The sequence below is a fragment of the Zingiber officinale genome, chromosome 9A, assembly GCF_018446385.1.
Source record: "Zingiber officinale cultivar Zhangliang chromosome 9A, Zo_v1.1, whole genome shotgun sequence".
In the NCBI taxonomy this organism is placed as follows: Eukaryota; Viridiplantae; Streptophyta; class Magnoliopsida; order Zingiberales; family Zingiberaceae; genus Zingiber; species Zingiber officinale.
Genome location: NC_056002.1, coordinates 32759438 through 32777613, shown reverse-complemented (window position 1 = coordinate 32777613; position 18176 = coordinate 32759438). Strand labels below are relative to the sequence as shown.

Below are 18176 nucleotides of genomic sequence, written 5' to 3'. Positions count from 1 at the left end.
TTTAGGTAATGACATATCTCCTTCAGCAAGACCATGAATTTGGACTTGGAATTCATGTGTCTGCTCAATCACAGATTTGCCTTCAACCATTTTGAAGTTTAGGAATTTTACCATAGTGTACTTTTCTAAACCAGAATCTTCGGAGTTGTATTTTTTATCCAAAGATTTCCACAACTCTTTAGCTGAAGAGGTTGAGCAGTATACATCAAATAGTGCGTCTGAGAGAGCAGGCATGATTCTCCCATGGCAGAGATAATCCCTTTGCTTAAACCTCTCTAAGGTTGCACTACAGGCAGGTTCCTCTTCATTAGGCGAAGGAGGGTCTGTTTCTATAACAGAGAATAGCCCTAGCGTAGTAAGCCAAAATTTCATCCGTTGTTGCCAACGTCTGAAGTTTTGCCCGAAAAATCGTTCGGGTCGGGCGCTAGCCTCATCAGACCCAGTTATTCTATCGTTCATCATGTTTATTGATGCTACAATCAATTCTCTAAAATTGTAGTAAAATTGATTACACTAATACAATAATAATTGCACCAATAAATGACGAGCATGCAATAAACAGTAATAGAGTAAGGTTAGGAATTTGTGTATCTCCGGTCGAAGCGTCGGGCGTGCCGACTGTCTTTAGAGAATTGATTGCCGCCCACGGTGCAGAGGATCTCTGGCAAAATTCTCCCAAGATCCGACAACCGCTCGCGCCATTCGTAGGTGCACTCCAAGATGAATGCCGCACTCGGACTCAACCTCAGATTGCAGAACCAAGCCTCAGAACTTGGAAAGAAGAAGAAGAAGAAGAAAGCAGAGAGCAGAGGAATGCTTTGCTTTTTTGGAGTGAATTGAGAAGGAGCATAGGAAGTGTATTTATACTTTATACACTTCGAAGCAGTGTGCTGCTTTGCTTTCCTCACGCGGACAGAACCAAACCGGATTGGCAAAAATGAACCGGGCCGCCCGTAAGCGCGAGGCCTATGAGCTAGGGATTTGCACCCCCCCTGCGCGCGATAATCGTGCCCGGTTTATGGATTTCCGGCTCGAACCCCCTGAAACCACCTGATTTGGGCTTGGCCCGCGCATGCGTGTAGGCCCTCCTTAACTTGACTAAGCTAGCATGGAAGACTTTCATATATAAAGCCTTCTAAGCTTCTTAACTTAGCAATGTGGGACTAAAAACAATGGGAATATTTTGAATTAAAACTCAACATGTCTATCTCCGTTACACTCAAGGATACAGTTGTATTATCCTATAGAATAGATCCTGTTCAAGTAAGGTCGTGCTTGACTTTCCTACCGCTACAATAATAAAAGCTTCATCTACTTCAAAAATAACGAGTGTGGAAGTAATATTAAGCATCCATCCAATTAAACTGGTGCATGCCCTAATTAAAATCCATGATTTATAAGAAACGAGGTGATAAACAAAAGATAAAATGTCACCAAACTTTTTTTTTTGAAAATGTATTAAGAAAAAAAATAGCTGACAAAAGAATAAAAATAGCAAATTTATATGTTTAAATAGGGTATAAAAATATTAGTCTTCTATTCATGTGTGCCTCTTAATTTATTCGCATGATTAATAAAAAAAATTTATCGGACTGATCCTGCTAAAATTATTCAATTTTAGAACTTGGAAAATTTTTTTAAAAAAACTAAACAAAATCACGTATAGCTGATAGCTTGGAAAGCAGGATTGGTTAGAAATTTAAATTAACAAATAATAATTGAATATTAGATATTAAATCCTAATCTAAAATCATTCATTAAAATTATTTTTAAAAATTTTCATAATTATTTATTCTTAAATATTAATAAAAAAATAAACAAAATCACGTATAGTTGATAGCTTGGAAAGCAGGATTGGTTAGAAATTTAAATTAATAAATAATAATTAAATATTAGATATTAAATTCTAATCTAAAATCATTCATTAAAATTATTTTTTAAAATTTTTCGTAATTATTTATTCATAAATATTAAACAAATATCGTATTTAATAAATAAATCAATCAATTATTGAATATGAAGTGAAGATACTTAAATTATTTTTTTTAATACATTAACAACTAAGGGTAAAATTAGAAATTTATTTAATTCTTATTATTGACGTCGATTTAAACCAAACATTCATAAAATAATTCTTGTTCTTATTTATATTGACCCTATAATTAAACTCATTGCTATTCCGATTCACAAATCCGAATCAAATGTCCTCTTACTGTTTAATTATTATTTGAGGACAAATTTGAAAAACATAAGCTTATTAAACCGGACGTAAAAAAAAATTAAACAAAGAGGTTTATTTAAAATACGCTAATCATGCTCTTTATTTAAAAAACTTAGAGGGGGCATTTTATATATCATGACTTACATCTTCTTTAACATGCATATTTCTTAATCATGCATACAACTATACCAACCTACAACAAAGAAGTTCATACATGCATAATCGAAGCAACTTATACTGCAGGTGAGTAGTACTTACATCCTTTCGCTAGATCTTACTATTATAACGTGTAGGGAAGATCAACCCTCTCTTGTATGCCTCGATATCCAAGACGCCCTTTACGTGCGTAAGAATCCTTGTGAAAACTCTCATCTTAGATCCTTCCCTTGAAGAACTTAGATATTTGGAAACCCTAGTCCTAGATCTTGGACGAAACCACCAAGGAAAAAAGGGAGGATTCGGCTAGAGAGGAGAAAAAGAAGATGAAAAGCTAGATTTTCATCTTTTCCATTCCCTTTTATACTAAGTGAAGTTGAAGCATCTCTCCACATATAATGAATAGTTTTCTAATTTTAATGTGATGCTTTACCACCATCTAATGGCTACTTAAACCAATTTTAAATCAAAGATCTAGGGTTCAAATCTCAACTCGAGTCATCACTACAACAAAAACATTAAAAGATAATGGTTAAAAACCGTTGTCATAGGCCCTTTAAAACCGTTGTAATTGACAGTGTTGTTAAAAGTGGGGGGCTATGACAACGGTTTTAAACCGTTGTCTTTGAATGAAAAAACAACGGTTTAAAACCGTTGTTGTTTAGATCATTTTTCTGCATGTTACAATCATTTTTGGGGCTACGACAACGGTTTTTAACTATTGTCTTTGAGGGTGATAGACAACAATAACAGTTTTAAACTGTTGTCTTTTAAATTATTATCTTTTAATACCAATATATCAGATTTCAATTTAAATATATAATAAAGAATTATAATCAAGAAAGAATATTATTTCCACATCAAAATCATTCAAAATGTTAGTTATACAAGAATTACAATCATAAAAGAAGAAACATATCTCATGTTCAAATAAAATTTATCCCAATACAAATAAACAAATAAACTTTATTTACAACTAATGAACAATAGCCAAAGACTAGAAACTTTTAATGGTGGTTCATGCCATGTAGGATTGCACTTAATTGTAGTTCTTCTTCATGCTTTCTGATTGTGGAGTTGAGTTTGGCGGCAAGCAAATGTCGATCTGAATACTGCTATCTTTCTTTCTGTTCATTGTAGTTCTACATGTAAGAAAACAACATCGATAGCACTGGTATACAAGAAAATTTAAAAAACAATAGTCTATCTATATATCTTACCTGAAGAATAGGGTGATTGTTGATATATATGAAGCTAGCTCTTTGTTGGTGCTGAAATGAGTGAATGGAGAGATCGACATCAGAGAGCATTTAAAGAGAATTGGTAGATGAGATCATGGTAGTGCATCATTATTCTATTGATTGACAACAATTCAAGGGAAAATCTAACATGTAAGTATAGTTATATAAAGAAGCTATTGTAAAACTTACTTGAGTCAAATTGCTAACTTGGATATTGAACCTTTGAATGACTGCAATAATGTTCCTCTTTGGCACTGTGGTTTCTTCAATAAGACTACTTGTTATATATCTATTTAAATACACACTTTAAAATTTAAACAATGTTAAATAAGGTCCAATGCATTATAAACAAAAAATTATAACAAGTATGAGGTCAAAAAAACATTGAACAATAGACATAAATCTTAAATGAGTTTCATATGCTAAATAAACTCCATCAAGAAGCTACTACTTGATTAAAGGATAAAGTTTCTAGTCTTAGTGAAAGTACAGGCTCAACTTGCAACTTTAATCAACTTATTCAAGCAATAGCGGATACAACTTGATCAAGGGCTTCATGTAATTCCCACTAGTGGGTGATTCTTAATCAACAATTATTATCTCAAAGGAGGGATAAGGGATTCTCAGATAAATCTGTTGTAGCATTGCAGAAACTGAGCTCCGATAGGTCTTGTTTCACCATCAAGTGTCTGGAAACAAAATAAAACCATTAGTGTGTTTAAGAAAACAAAGATTTCTAATCCACTTATCTGTCAAGCACCCAAGAAGTATGAGCTTCATCAAGACTAATAATCTGTGAATAAAGTCAATACGAGATGAAGGACTAAGATTAAGGGCACTTTCAAAGAGAAACAATTATAATGTCAAGTAGAGGGAAAAATGTAGAATTAAGTATTCAAATTATACAATTGCCTAGCACAAGTGTCACAATAGACTTCTTCTGAGACAATTAAGATATTAACAGATTTATTTTGCACTCATTTCTATCTCAAGAATGTTCCATTAAGAGGGAAAAAGCTAAACTAGATGCAAACTAACCTTTCCATTCGACATTGCAAGTATTTCTTCGATCCGCTCGATCTCTACGACCAGAAAAATGAGAAGGAAATTAGAAATAATCATAAGAAATCTGATACATAAAGGAGTATAAAGGAATCTGACAATGTTTACTCGCATTGGAAGAATAAATTATATCATTGGATTATAGCACCAGAAAAACATGCTAATTACATCAATTTTCAATCTCTAAAGTCAACACAAGGCTGTGCTTACCAACCTGGAACCACATAGTCGAATGAACAAGTCATGTTCTTGCATTAAAGAAAATGTTATCTTTCACATAATCAAATAAAACAGATGTAATGTGTTGACGATTGCTGCTCACGAAACTTAGAAGTAAGGAAAGGCCTAGTCAAAAGAGAGAGCAAGGAGTCACGATCAGAGAGCACCGAACCAGACGAAAGCTTATTGTGTGCATTCTAAAATGCATTTGATATCTTAGGTAGTTCAACCCAGCGGACTGTTCTAGCAGCATTTTCCATTTGCTCGAAAGTATCCTCTATCTGTAAAGTTGAAAGATCATCAACTAGCTATAGACTGCAAGTAATCATTCCAAGAAATTTCAGCAGAAACATCAACAATCTTACAATCAGGGGCTGTGATCTACAAAAATGATGGCTTTTTTGTTGTCCTTCATATGTCGCGATGCTATAATCTGAACCAGAAGTTCTAATATCTGAAAACTGCACATATAGATTTAATATTGATCAATATCCCAACAGCCTCTTTCTATCATAGCCTACTTTATATAAATTCAAGATAAGAAAATCGAGACTTGCTCAGTCTAAAACGCTAAATGTTGTACAATTAGGTAACTAGCCATGAATCTAAAAGATCGCACCTTGTCGAAAAAGGACAACAAAAGTTGAGCAAGAGAGCTTTGGTTTATGATTCTGCTAGATCTGAACCTCTGTATATTTGCGAAACACACATCCTCAAAAGGACTCCCAGAGAAGTTAGTCCATCCTGCAGCAACAAACAGTAGAAAATACACATACACTAAGGAAATGCCTATATCATAATTATAGACATGTAGGCATGCAAAAAAGATGGAAGAAATAAAGATGTTTCAAGGCTCTAGAAGATATATACCTCTATCAGAAATTCTTTCTTCATTAATTATTGCTCGCAATGGTGGGAAAATTGGTGGTTCGCAGGTCTACTAAAGAAAAAGTAAAACAACACGAAGGATTCTAGAAAAGAATTTGATAGTTGATATTGCATCAAGAAATGAGCAGAAAAGAATCACAAACTTACAACTTTACCTGAAAATTGAAGATAACCAACAAACAAAGGGCATAGGAACTTAAACTCCCAGACTTTGGATCATTAATATCTTGTGCTTTAGTCCACTCCTTCAGCTGAGAAAAGGAATGGAATAACATCACAAAGAAATCTAATAACACTTTAAAAAATGCTTACAACAAATGCTAACCACTAAAACCATGTCACGGAAATGGTCATCTATTTCAGATAGACATTTAAGAACGTTGGACTTCATTACACCAAGATGATTATTAACGGAGACATCAAAAGAAATATTATGATGCCTGCTAATGTATTTAAGCAGAGGAACTCTTGCATTTGGAATGTACACAACAGAACTAGCAAGACCTGAAACAAAGATAGGAAATTGAAATCAATAACATTTTTATCGTCTGTTGAAGATTCCAGATAGATAATGTAGATAGTATTAAAAAATTTCTATTTGCAGATTTTGTTGTGCCTTTTTAAAATTTCAAAATAGGTCGACAATTGTTTAAAGTATACCACCATATAAATAATGAGTTATTACAATTGTATAAATTATTTCTTTGTGGGAATCTAGCTTTGCATGCTTTTCATTTAGTATCATATACAAGAAGAATCAACAATGTCGTGTTCATTACCTTACTCGACAGATTGGAGATATTGTGACTAATTTGAAAATCAGTAGAGAGGTCATGATAGATTTCAGCAGACACCTAGATTATGAATGACAGATATTGCATTTCGTTCTCTTAAGCATTTGGGCGAACAATTGGTCTACACACAACAATCATCAGCAGTCAATTAAATTGCCTGAGTTGGTTCTCCAAAAAGTTAGGAAATACTAAATATTTCATTCTTCAAAAAGCATAACCATGATTCGTTTATCCAAATTCAATAGTTTTGGAGATCATAAAAATAGATAACTGCAAACAGACAAAGAAAAAAAAGCATGGACCTGAAACAGGGATGATGTTGAAGGGTTGTTAGAGGACTTTCAGCAAGTCGTCGGTGCCGCTAAAGGTAAAGGCACCTCCATCCTCCAAGTTGAGCACTTTGACAACTCCATCTTTTGCCAGCAACGTATAGCGCTGGGATCTAACCACATGAGCTAGAAACCCAGCACATCTGTCGGCTAACATTTTATGAGCCTTCATGGTCGATAAGAATTTTTGGATTCTCTTCCTTGATTCTCCAATTAACTCAAATTTAGACTCTGCCTCAGGTTGAAATAGGACTCTTCGCTTATGACACTCTATGGAAGCACCATACTTGCTCAGAAAGTCCATCCCAAAAATAACATCGTAATCAGACATGTTCAGCTTTATCAGATCGTTGTACAGTTTTTTGTCTAAAATTTTGACTGGCACATCTCGTAGCCAGTGCGTAGATGTCATTATCTCTCCCGAGGGTAGTGTCATCAAGAATTGTCTCCTTAGGACCTCCGAGGGTATATCTATTCTTTCCGCAAAACTATAGAGACAAACAAATGGGTTGCCCCAGTATCAAATAGCACAGTTGCATATTGATTAAAAATGCCTATCTGACCTGTGACAACGGTGGAGGCATTTGCTACTTCCTCTCTGGTAAGGGAGAAAACTCGAGCATTTGTAGAACTTAGTGGAGCTTCCAGTCTGCCTTGACTAATATGAGGACCCTCCAACGCGGCCTGCATCTGGTGTAGCTGTGCCTGCTTGCCTCCATATTGCACAGGTTGTGCAGGAGGAAGGTTGATCTTGGTTGGGCAATTCTTGGCCATATGCCCCTCTTAACCACATGTATAACAGTCACTCGTGCCCTTGCGACAGATTCCAGGATGCATCTTTCCGCAGGTGGAACATGTGGCATACTTAGGTTGCTTGTTTACGGATCCTCCCTTCTTATTACTCCATTGCTTCCTCTTGGAGCTCCCTTTCCAGGTTGACCCATGAATCTGGGGTTTCTGAGTGCCAGAACTCCCTTGACCTTTGTTCTCTATTAGTACTGGCTTCTGCTGCTTGATACTGTTCAGATAATGCTCCGTGATCAGGGCACTACTAATCAACTCTTCTGTAGTCTACAGTCTATTAATTCCGCCAGCTACATTCAGAGCTATCTCTGGCCTCAGCATCTTCAGCATTAGTCTTACCCTTTCTCTTTCTATGCTGACCAGCTCAAGACATAGGCGAGCCAACCTATTGAATTTCTTCATGGCTTCCTCTACTGATAAACTTCCTTGCCATAATTCCGTGAACTCATTGTAATGTTTGTTAATTCGTGACTCGCATATGGAAGAACTCTTCGAAGAACTCAGTCTCAAAGTTAGAGCAGGTCATTTGATCTACCTTTCGTTTTGCCTTGACCCGTTCCCACCACATTCTTGCATCCCCAGTGAAGTAGAAGGAGGCACACTTAATCTTTTCTACCTCCGGCCAATCCAGTAGCTCCATTATACTCTCCAGGGTTTTGAACCATGCCTGAGCATCCCATGGTTCATTGGTGCCAGAGAAATTCTCTAGTTTTAGTTTTTGCCACTGGATGAGGTATGCTTCTTGCCTCACCACTTTTGCTGGGGCTACAGGTGTAACGGATTGTATTTCAGCTATAGTAGGTGTTACCATATTGACTTCCGATGGGACCACAAGGGAAGCTTGCTGGTTAGCAGTTAGGGCAGCAATAACTTGCTGCTGCTCAGCCACTTGTCTCTGAAACTGAGCCACTACTTCTAAAAGGTTGGGCTGTGGTGCAGACTCATTTTCCCCTAGTTGAGGTTCATTAACCCTCGACTATCTAGCTGGTCACCCTCTAGCCATTCTACATATCATAAGTCAAAATCAGTGAAAACATACGTCAGCCACTCCTCATTCCTACTTGTTATAATTACTACTTTCATCTATAAGCATGCTGAATCTTAACAAGCATTTCTTACTAATCATAACAGAAATAAAATGCATACAAGTTATGAGAAGGTACTGTCTTACTTGGGAGCTACATGATCAATGCTTAATATGTGTGTGGCGGAAGGGTGGAACCTGGTTTAATACCAATCTATAACGACCAACTTTATGAAACCCTAACTTAGGGCACGGATGTTACTCTTACCATACCTTCTAAGGACATTGTTATTTGCACTTTGCTCGATTCAGAAATCTAGTCTGAACTTGTTTCGACTGTTAAACCATGGTTTGGAGCGAAGCAGAGCTGAGAGGTACTCTATAGTTGCGGAGGGGTCTGGACCGTGTTTCCCTAACCAGCCCTGTGGCCCTACCCGTGAAGGGACATGCTATGGTAGTGTGGTGATGACCGGTCATGTGGCCTTACCAGACCCAAGTTTGGGCACGACCGTGTGCGCCACACGGCCGTGTAAGGTCTTCCTTGCTGGAGCAGGGCACGACCGTGTCACCTGGCAGTGAGGAAGAGGGGCACGACTGTGTGTCTCACACGGCCATGTCACCTCGGCTGTGACAAAGGGGTGAACGACTGTGTGAAACCACATGGTCGTGTCATCTTACCCGAGAAGAAGAGGTGCACGACCGTGTGCTTCACACGGCTGTGTCACCTTGACCGAGACCAAAAGAGATGCACGACCGTGTGAAGCCACACGACCGTGTCACTACGGTCGACAGGAAGAGGTGCACGGTCGTGTGAAACCACACGGCCGTAGCACCCTGGCCGAGAGGGAGCAAGTGATGGCCATGTGTATCCACACGACCATGTCACATGGCCGAGAGGGGGCCCAAAATGTAATTTGGGATTGGTGTGGTAGTTCAATAATGATTTTTTAGTGGTATGAATTATTATTGATGAAATTAAGTTGGGTGTTCGGGGCGAACATAGAAAGCTTAATTTCATCGGGAGACCAAAACCAATTCCTCCTCTTGGTCCCTATCGTAGTCTCTTATATATAGAGAATTATATCCACCAAATACCCACCTTCTTACCCAACCTTAGGTGGCCGGCCAAGCCAAGCTTGGAGTTCAAGCTTAGGTCGGCCAAAGCCAAAGGGTTGAGCCATTGTGGTGGCCAGCCAATGCTTGAAGCTCAAGCTAGGTGGGTCGACCACAAGAAAATAAAAGGATTTTATTTTTTTTAATCTTTTCTTATGTGGATATCATGGTTTTAAAAGAGAGTTTAAAATTTAAATATTTCCTTTTATAGCTTTCTACAAAATATTAAGTGAAAGGTTAGATATCTTTCCTTATTTGTAGTTAAAAGGAGGATTTTAATTTTTGATAAAACTTTCCTTTTTTGTAACCATCTTAATGATTTAAAAGAGAGTTTTAAAATTAAATCTTTCCTATTATAGTTTCTACAAAAGATTAAGAAAAGATTTGATATCTTTCCTTATTTGTAGATTGAGAGGAAAGATTTTAATTTTAAAGATAACTTTCCTTTTTGGAAATCATCTGCATGTTTTAATAGAGATATTTTAATTTATAAAATTTCCTTTTATAACCAACCATGAAGGGAAAATTAATAGAGAAATTTTTATTTTAAAAATTTCCGGAAACAAATAAGGAAGTTTTAATTTTGTTTTAAAAACTTACCTTATTTAGAGCATGTGATGTGGCCGGCCATAAGATGGGTTAAAAAGAATTTTTAATTAAATTTTCCTTATTAACCTATGGCAAGGAATATAAGGAGATTTTAATTATAATTAAATTTCCTTATTTGCCAAGACCAAGTAATATAAAAGAGAGGGTAGAGGTGCCTCACCTCACAACACATATTCTATTATTCCTCTCTCTTTTCTTCCTTGGTGTGGCCGACCCTATTATCTTCTCCTTTATTCTTCTTGTGGCCGAACCTCAACATCTCTTGGAGCTCTTGTGGTGGCCAAATTTTGCTTGGAGAAGGAGAGAAAGGAGGTTTTGCTCTTGCATCCCTTGGAGCTTGAAGGTTGGTGGCCGAAACATAGAAGAAGGAAGTTGTCTTGGTGGTTCTCATATCGATAGATCGTTGCCCACACAACATCCGAGATAAGAAGAGAAATACGATAGAAGATCAAGAGGTTGTTGCATACAAAGAAAGGTATATCTAGTAATTATTTTCCGCATCATACTAGTTTTCTTTGTATGGTTTTTGAAATACCAAACACAAGAGGCATATGATTCTAGGTTTCAAATTTGTGATTCGAGTTTGTGTTTTTTATGTTTTTTAAATTTGTGATTCGATTGTTCTATTTGGTTAAACCTAGGGTTATATAAGGAATTAAATATTAAATTTCTTTAAAAGGCTTTGTCTAGGTGGTGGTGGATGATCCCATACCCAAGAAGGCCTAGTACCTCGTTATGCAGTCCTGGAAGCCAATTTTAGAAATTAATATTTAATTGAATTTATAACATGGGTGGATTTGGATCAATAATGTTAAGTATCGTTTGCGATCCAAGTCTAAACCACTAAGAACAGATAAGTTAAATTTGGAATCAATAATGTTCAGTTCCGTTTGCGATTTCTAATTTAATTTCTAAAGAACACAATAGGTTGTTAGTAAAGGTTTAGAACTTGTACAAAATTTTTGTATAGGGGAACCAGTATGATATTCCGCATAACAACCAACAATTGGTATCAAAGTTAGGATTTACCTCTGTGTGTTTGGTTTTCAGTTTAATTATGCACATGTCATACATAATTTAGGTAGGATAATAGTAGGATGTGCTAACTCTGTGGTTGCAGGCTCCAACTATTATGGCTTATAGATATTGTGTTTGATTGGACCCTTGGACATGTCAAGGGCATTTTTGTGTGTGCATGATTGTATGTATTAAATACAGCAGGAACTGTATTAGTTTTAGGATTTTACATCTTTGCTTTGATCTAGATTACATGTACATTCCTTTGTGAAATATAGGATCGATAAATGTAAAATTCTATTTTTGTCGCGGATCGTATCCTTGCGAGGCGTGGTACTTTTTGAGAACTAGAGATGCAGTGGAAAAAGAAGCAAGACGGATGCGGCGACTGGACCCGATTGCGGTGGCTAAAGATGGCAACAGCTAGGGTTGGCAACACGCAAAGGACAGTGATGGAAAATGCCATAATAGTTGGAAAATTATTTTTTCATATTTGTTGTTTTATTTGCCGTGATGCGCGCTTGCATAGTTAAAATTTCTCACCTTAAATAACTAAGTGGGAGAGGAATTAGTAAAAAAATTTTACGGTCTCCATTACTGGTTTGTAAGTGATGCAACAAACTTGCGTGTTGGCTCTGAATGCCTCCCTCTGTTGGTGCGAGAAGCATCCGACGATCGAACCCAAGTTTTTATAATGACAAAGGGATTCAAAGTTAGGATTCCTTGTTATCTAACGTGCTTAAATGAGGTTTCAGGGAAGTCCTACTGCGGTTAGGCAAGTGAAAATCCTAAGGGGTGGTAACCTTAGGTCCTAGGGGGTGACAATCCTAGGTGGAGGAAAACCCTAAGGGGCGGCAACCTTAGGTCTTAGGGGTGGTAACCCTAGGCGGAAAGTCCAGTCAGTCAGGAGGACCGGACTGACATCAGGTAATCTCTCCTGAGGGAAGTAGGTGAGGACGTGTTCCCCGGAAGCGGGAACAGTCGGCGTCGGTTTGACCTAGGGTTTCCGGTAGGAAATCCAAAGTCAGAACCGAACAGTTCGGAGATTGTCAATCATTGCTTTTACTATATTTTATGTGTGCTAACTTTGTCTTGCAGGGTATGTGTGTGTTTGGTGAACTAACATGTTTTGCAGGGATAAATGAGCAAGGCAAGGCTTGGATGAACAGTGTCTGAGGCACCTCCATGGAGCTTGGAGGCGCCTCGGGTGCAGAGTGTTAGCTGGCTGTGAAGAGGAGCTAGAGGCGCCTCAGACGGAGCTGGAGGCGCCTTGGACCAGAGCTTAGAGGTGCCTTAGAGTGGCCATGGAGGCATCTCAAGCAGGATAAGAGACGAACTGTTCAGCACTGATCCACGCGGTTGACTCGGCATGTTGGAGGCACCTTGGATGGTGTTGGAGGCGCCTCCAGCACTATTTAAAAGGGTTGTTTGAGCAGCAGATTAAGATATCAGTTCTCAAGTGATCCTACTGCAACGTGTTGTCAACGAGACACTCCGACAAAGCTACGACAAGTCCCCGACGACCCGGATCTTTATTTTCGCTAATTCTGTTGTCGGTATAGCTTTAATATTTCAATTCTGTAATACACATTTATACTTTACGATCTGATAGTGAATTGCCCAAAGTAAATGCTCAACGAGCGTGGGCCTTGGAGTAGGAGTCACCCAAGGCTCTGAACCAAGTAAAACCACTTGGGTCCTTCTGTGTGTTTTATTATTTCCGCTGTTAATTCTCGATTGTTTTATGAATCTGAAACGAGTGAAAGTCACGAGTGCTATTCACCCCCCCCCCCCCTCTAGCGCTTTTGATCCAACAATTGGTATTAGAGCGGGGTTGCTTTGAATTGGTACAACTACCATTCGAGCATTTTTTTCGTCGTTTTTTCGTTCGTTTAGGATAAAAATAAAACCTTACTCCTTTTATTTCTTCCCTCCAAAATTAATTTCATAAAATTCACTGTCATCTTTTCACCACTGGTCCATATTAGCGAAATATCACATTTTCAAAAATTTGTGGTAATATTTTTTTAATATTATTTTAATATTATTTTATTATTTTTTCTCAAAATTCGTGAATTCCTATTTCTATCTTTTTCCCGCACTACTAATCTAAGACCAAGTCTTGGAACAAGGTTTATTGTTTTTATTTTGCGAGATTCCTTCTTAATGGCCTACGAAGATGGGTACAACTCCACATACCTACCACTTCTGTCCGACGAGAATTTCAGATACTGGAAAGACCAGGTGGAGCACCAACTGAAGACCGAAGCAGAAATATGGACCATAGTCCATATTGGATTTATTCTCCCCACTGAAGAAGGTGTACCCATCACGTGTGACAAGTGGGATGCACAAACAATAAGGACATTCAAGGCAAATGCAAAAGCAACTCATATTCTCTTATGCGGACTAACAAATTCAGATCTTGATCGAGTTGGAAAGTTCAACAATGCTAAGGAGCTTTGGGAGAAATTGCTCAAGCTTTATGAGATCCCTTCAGAGCCAGAAGATCAAATAGAACCTGAGTCCGAATCTGAATTTGAATCCCCAGAGTCAACCACCGAACCAGACTCAGAAGAATCAGAGCATACCGTTGTCATAGCACTGATGGCCAAAGACAAGATATCTGAATCTGAGTCAGAATTCTAAATGGAAACAGTAAAGGGGGAGAATCCTATCATGGATCTTAAAGGTAAAATTATAAATTCAAATTGTAAATTTCACATAACTTGTTTTAAGTGTAGGGAGAGAGGGAACTATAGAAACGAGTGCCCTACTCATAAGATTCGATTGGCACAATCGGAGGAGAAGGAGAAAATGATCAGGGAAGGGAAGAAGCACATTGAATGCTCTAAGTGCAAACGAATGGGTCACTGCAAAAGACAATGCCCAGAAATAAGACCCAATAATCCAGGGAGAAAAATCAAGGTAAATAAATCTACATTATATGAAAATCCAATCTTTTCAACACATGTCGTTACTCTAAATAATCCTGCTTGCTCTATTATAAATTTCTCTTCAAAATTGGATATGCTTGCCAACAATACAATAAATAGAGTTAATTCAAATCTAAATAAAAATAACTTAAAATTATTTAATAAACATAAGAAATTAATGTTTAGAAAATTAGAGAAACAAAGTAATATCTTAAAAGATAAAATAGATAAGTTAGAAAAGATTATTAATAAGTTAACTAATCAACAAAATCTAGACTTGGGTTATAAGTCTAAAGTAAAACTTAAACACTACAAACCAAGTTATAATCAAGTACCTTTTATTTACTAAACTTAATTTAAATATAACTCAAATCTAATTTATAAATTTAAATAAAATTATCAATAATGTAGGGGGAGGCTCCAGAATAGCTGGCACCTCCAAAACTAACTTACCCGGCAAGGTAACCCAAACCAAGCTACCCGGTAGAGTAATTAGAGCTAATTAGAAAGGGAACAAGTTTAACTTGACCTATGGTACGGGTGAAATTTTGGATGATAGTACGTTAGGGAAGTTTAGTCTATGCATGTCTAGGAAGATATGACTTTGACCTGATGCATTTGGCTAAGTGGAACTAACCGAATCTATCCTTTATGGATCCTAACCAGTTAGACCAAGGTTTTATATTAAGTTCAGTGAATAGAACTATTTGGAAAACCTCGAAGGCATGGTTACTTTAATGATGTCCAAGTGACTCACCATAACCCAGAAGTTTATCCAGAGAACGCCTATTTGTTGAGCCCAAAGCTAAACCTGAATCTAACACAAAGTTAAACCAAATCTTATAACTGAACTCAATTCATCTCACAAAATTATAGGATTCCCTGATTTAAAATTTAGATCGGGTGAGATGACTAAGTATTAAAAATCAAATCAAATTAAAATAATGATTAAAAATCAAATTAAATTAAATTAATAATTAAAAATCAAATTAAATCATTTAAAAAAATCATTTTAAAAACTATTTGAAAATCATTTTTAAAACTATTTGAAAATCATTTTAAAACTATTTGAAAATAATTTTAAAAATATTTGAAAATCATTTTAAAATTATTTGAAAATCATTTTAAAAATATTTTAATAGAGAGATTTTAATTAATAAATATTTTAAGATAACTTTCCTTTTTGAAAATCATCTGCATGTTTTAATAGAGAGATTTTAATTTATAAAATTTCATTTTATAACCAACCATGAAGGGAAAATTAATAGAGAAATTTTTATTTTAAAAATTTCCGGAAACAAATAAGGAAGTTTTAATTTTGTGTTTAAAACTTGCCTTATTTGGAGCATGTGATGTGGCTAGCCATAGCATGGGTTAAAAGGAATTTTTAATTAAATTTTCCTTATTAACCTATGGCAAGAAATATAAAGAGATTTTAATTATAATTAAATTTCCTTATTTGTCAAGACCAAGTAATATAAAAGAGACGGTAGAGGTGCATCACCTCACAACACATATTCTATTATTCCTCTCTCTTTTCTTCCTTGGTGTGGCCGACCCTATTCTCTTCTCCTTTCTTCTTCTTGTGGCCGAACATCAACATCTCTTGGAGCTCTTGTGGTGGCCGGATTTTGCTTGGAGAAGGAGAGAAAGGAGGCTTTGCTCTTGCATCCCTTGGAGCTTGAAGGTTGGTGGCCAAAACATAGAAGAAGAAAGTTGTCTTGGTGGTTCTCATCTCGGTAGATCGTTGCCCACACAATGTCCAAGATAAGAAGAAGAATACGATAGAAGATCAAGAGGTTGTTACGTACAAATAAAGGTATAACTAGTAATTATTTTCCGCATCATACTAGTTTTCTTTGTATGGTTTTTGAAATACCAAACACAAGAGGCATATGATTCTAGGTTTCAAATTTATGATTCGATTTTGTGTTTTTTATGTTTTTCAAATTTGTGATTTGATTGTTCTATTTGGTTAAACCTAGGGTTATATAAGGAAATTAAATATTAAATTTCTTTAAAAGGCATTGTCTAGGCGGTGGTGGATGATCCCATACCCAAGAAGGCCTAGTACCTCGCCATGCAGTCCTGGAAGCCAATTTTAGAAATTAAAATTTAATTGAATTTATAACATCGGTGGATTTGGATCAATAATGTTAAGCATCGTTTGCGATCCAAGTCTAAACCACTAAGAACAGATAAGTTAAATGTGGAATCAATAATGTTAAGTTTCGTTTGCGATTCCTAATTTAATTTCTAACGAACACAATAGGTTGTTAGTAAACGTTCAGGACTTGTACAAAATTTTTGTACAGTGGAACCGGTATGATATTCCGCATAGCAACCAACATTCCCAATGTGATGCTTTACCACCACCCTAATGGCAACTTCAACTAATCTTAAATAAAAGGTCTTGGGTTCAATTCTAGCCCAAGGTTATTTATAAATCTATTTTTTTTATTTCTTTTATTGTCACCTATTTATTTTTGCTCTTTTGGCATAGAGGAAATTTATGGTATTACATCTACACCCCTCCCTCCTTTATCACTGAGCGGTCATTTAGGGGCCTTACCTGGTGATTTGGGTTGTTTCCCTCTCGACGATGAAGCTTATCCCCTATCGTCTCACTGGCCGACCTTGATCCCTCTTATTTTCTTTGGGGGGTCATATCTAGTATTCAGAGTTTGCCTCGATTTGGTACTGCTTTCGCGACCCGCACCAAAACAGTGCTTTACCCCTAGATGTCTAGTCAACTGCTGCGCCTCAACGCATTTCGGGGAGAACCAACTAGCTCTGGGTTTGAGTGGCATTTCACCCCTAACCACAACTCATCCGCTGATTCTTTAACATCAGTCAGTTCGGATCTCCACTTAGTTTCACCCAAGCTTCATCCTGGTCATGGATAAATCACCCAGGTTTAGGTCCATAAGTAGTGGCAATCGCCCTATGAAGACTCGCTTTCGCTACGACTCCGGTGGGTTCCCTTAACCGAGCCATTGCCTGTGAGTCGCCGGCTCATTCTTCAATAGGCACGCGGTCATAAATCATATTCTCCTCCCACTGCTTGGGAGCTCACGGTTTCATGTTCTATTTCACTCCCCAATGAGGGTTCTCTTCACCTTTCCCTCACGGTACTACTTCGCTATCGCTCACCCAGGAGTATTTAGCCTTGTAAGGTGGTCCTTGCTGATTCACACGAGATTCCACGTGTCCCATGCTACTCGGGTCAGAGCGTAAGCTAGTGATGCTTTCGGCTACTGGACTTTCACCATCTAGGGTGCAACATTCATTCCATCGCTTCGCCTAGCAGCACGACGCTTGTATTGCTCTCCCACAACCCCGTTTTCATGGTTTAGGCTATCGATTTAAACCAAACACTCATAATATAATTCTTGTTCTTATTCCAATTGTCGTTAATCATGCTCTGATCTCGAGATTTTACATCATCAACCAGAGTGGTTGCCTGTCTCCTTTACACTCAAGGATACAGTTGTACGAGCCTATAGAACAGATCCTGTTCAAGTAAGGTCATGCTTGACTTTGCTTCCACTGCAATAATAAAAGCTTCATCTACTTCAAAAATATCGGATGTGGGACTAATATTAAGCGTCCATCCAATTAAACTGGCGCATGCCCCCAATTAAAATCCAAGATTTTTTTTACTAACAAATTAAAAATCATTTTTAATTTAGTGATTAAACGAGGTGATAAACAATTGATAAAACGTCACCAAACTTTTTTTTTTGAAAATGTATTAAGAAAA

General features: G+C 37.0%; 1 protein-coding gene, 1 long non-coding RNA gene and 1 other non-coding gene across 3 annotated transcripts; all 3 read right to left on the bottom strand.

The window, feature by feature from the left end:
- Positions 1-4280: 4280 nt before the first annotated feature.
- On the bottom strand, positions 4281-4924 carry LOC122018470. The gene is made up of 3 exons (XR_006121786.1): positions 4895-4924; positions 4657-4700; positions 4281-4307 (listed from the first exon to the last, which is right to left on the bottom strand). It is a non-coding gene; the product is annotated as an uncharacterized LOC122018470 (long non-coding RNA).
- A 172-nt stretch (positions 4925-5096) lies between these two features.
- Positions 5097-7082, bottom strand: LOC122019132 (protein HESO1-like). Its single transcript, XM_042576632.1, has 7 exons — positions 6959-7082; positions 6113-6291; positions 5943-6038; positions 5770-5836; positions 5519-5643; positions 5265-5360; positions 5097-5180 (listed from the first exon to the last, which is right to left on the bottom strand). Exons 1-7 carry the CDS (start codon positions 7080-7082, stop codon positions 5097-5099), a joined length of 771 nt encoding a protein of 256 aa, XP_042432566.1.
- A 10656-nt stretch (positions 7083-17738) lies between these two features.
- LOC122022182 lies at positions 17739-17945 on the bottom strand. The gene has a single exon (XR_006122905.1). It is a non-coding gene; the product is annotated as a small nucleolar RNA U3 (small nucleolar RNA).
- Between the last annotated feature and the right edge of the window lie 231 nt (positions 17946-18176).

Excerpts from the sequence above, each read along its gene's own strand:
- LOC122019132 (XM_042576632.1), bottom strand. The coding sequence starts at position 7,082 with ATGAAGGCTCATAAAATGTTAGCCGACAGATGTGCTGGGTTTCTAGCT. Across the intron at positions 5,644-5,769 it reads AGAAAGAATTTCTGATAGAG|GATGGACTAACTTCTCTGGG; the intron begins GTATATATCTTC and ends TTGTTGCTGCAG. Across the intron at positions 5,361-5,518 it reads TGTTGTCCTTTTTCGACAAG|TTTTCAGATATTAGAACTTC; the intron begins GTGCGATCTTTT and ends CTATATGTGCAG.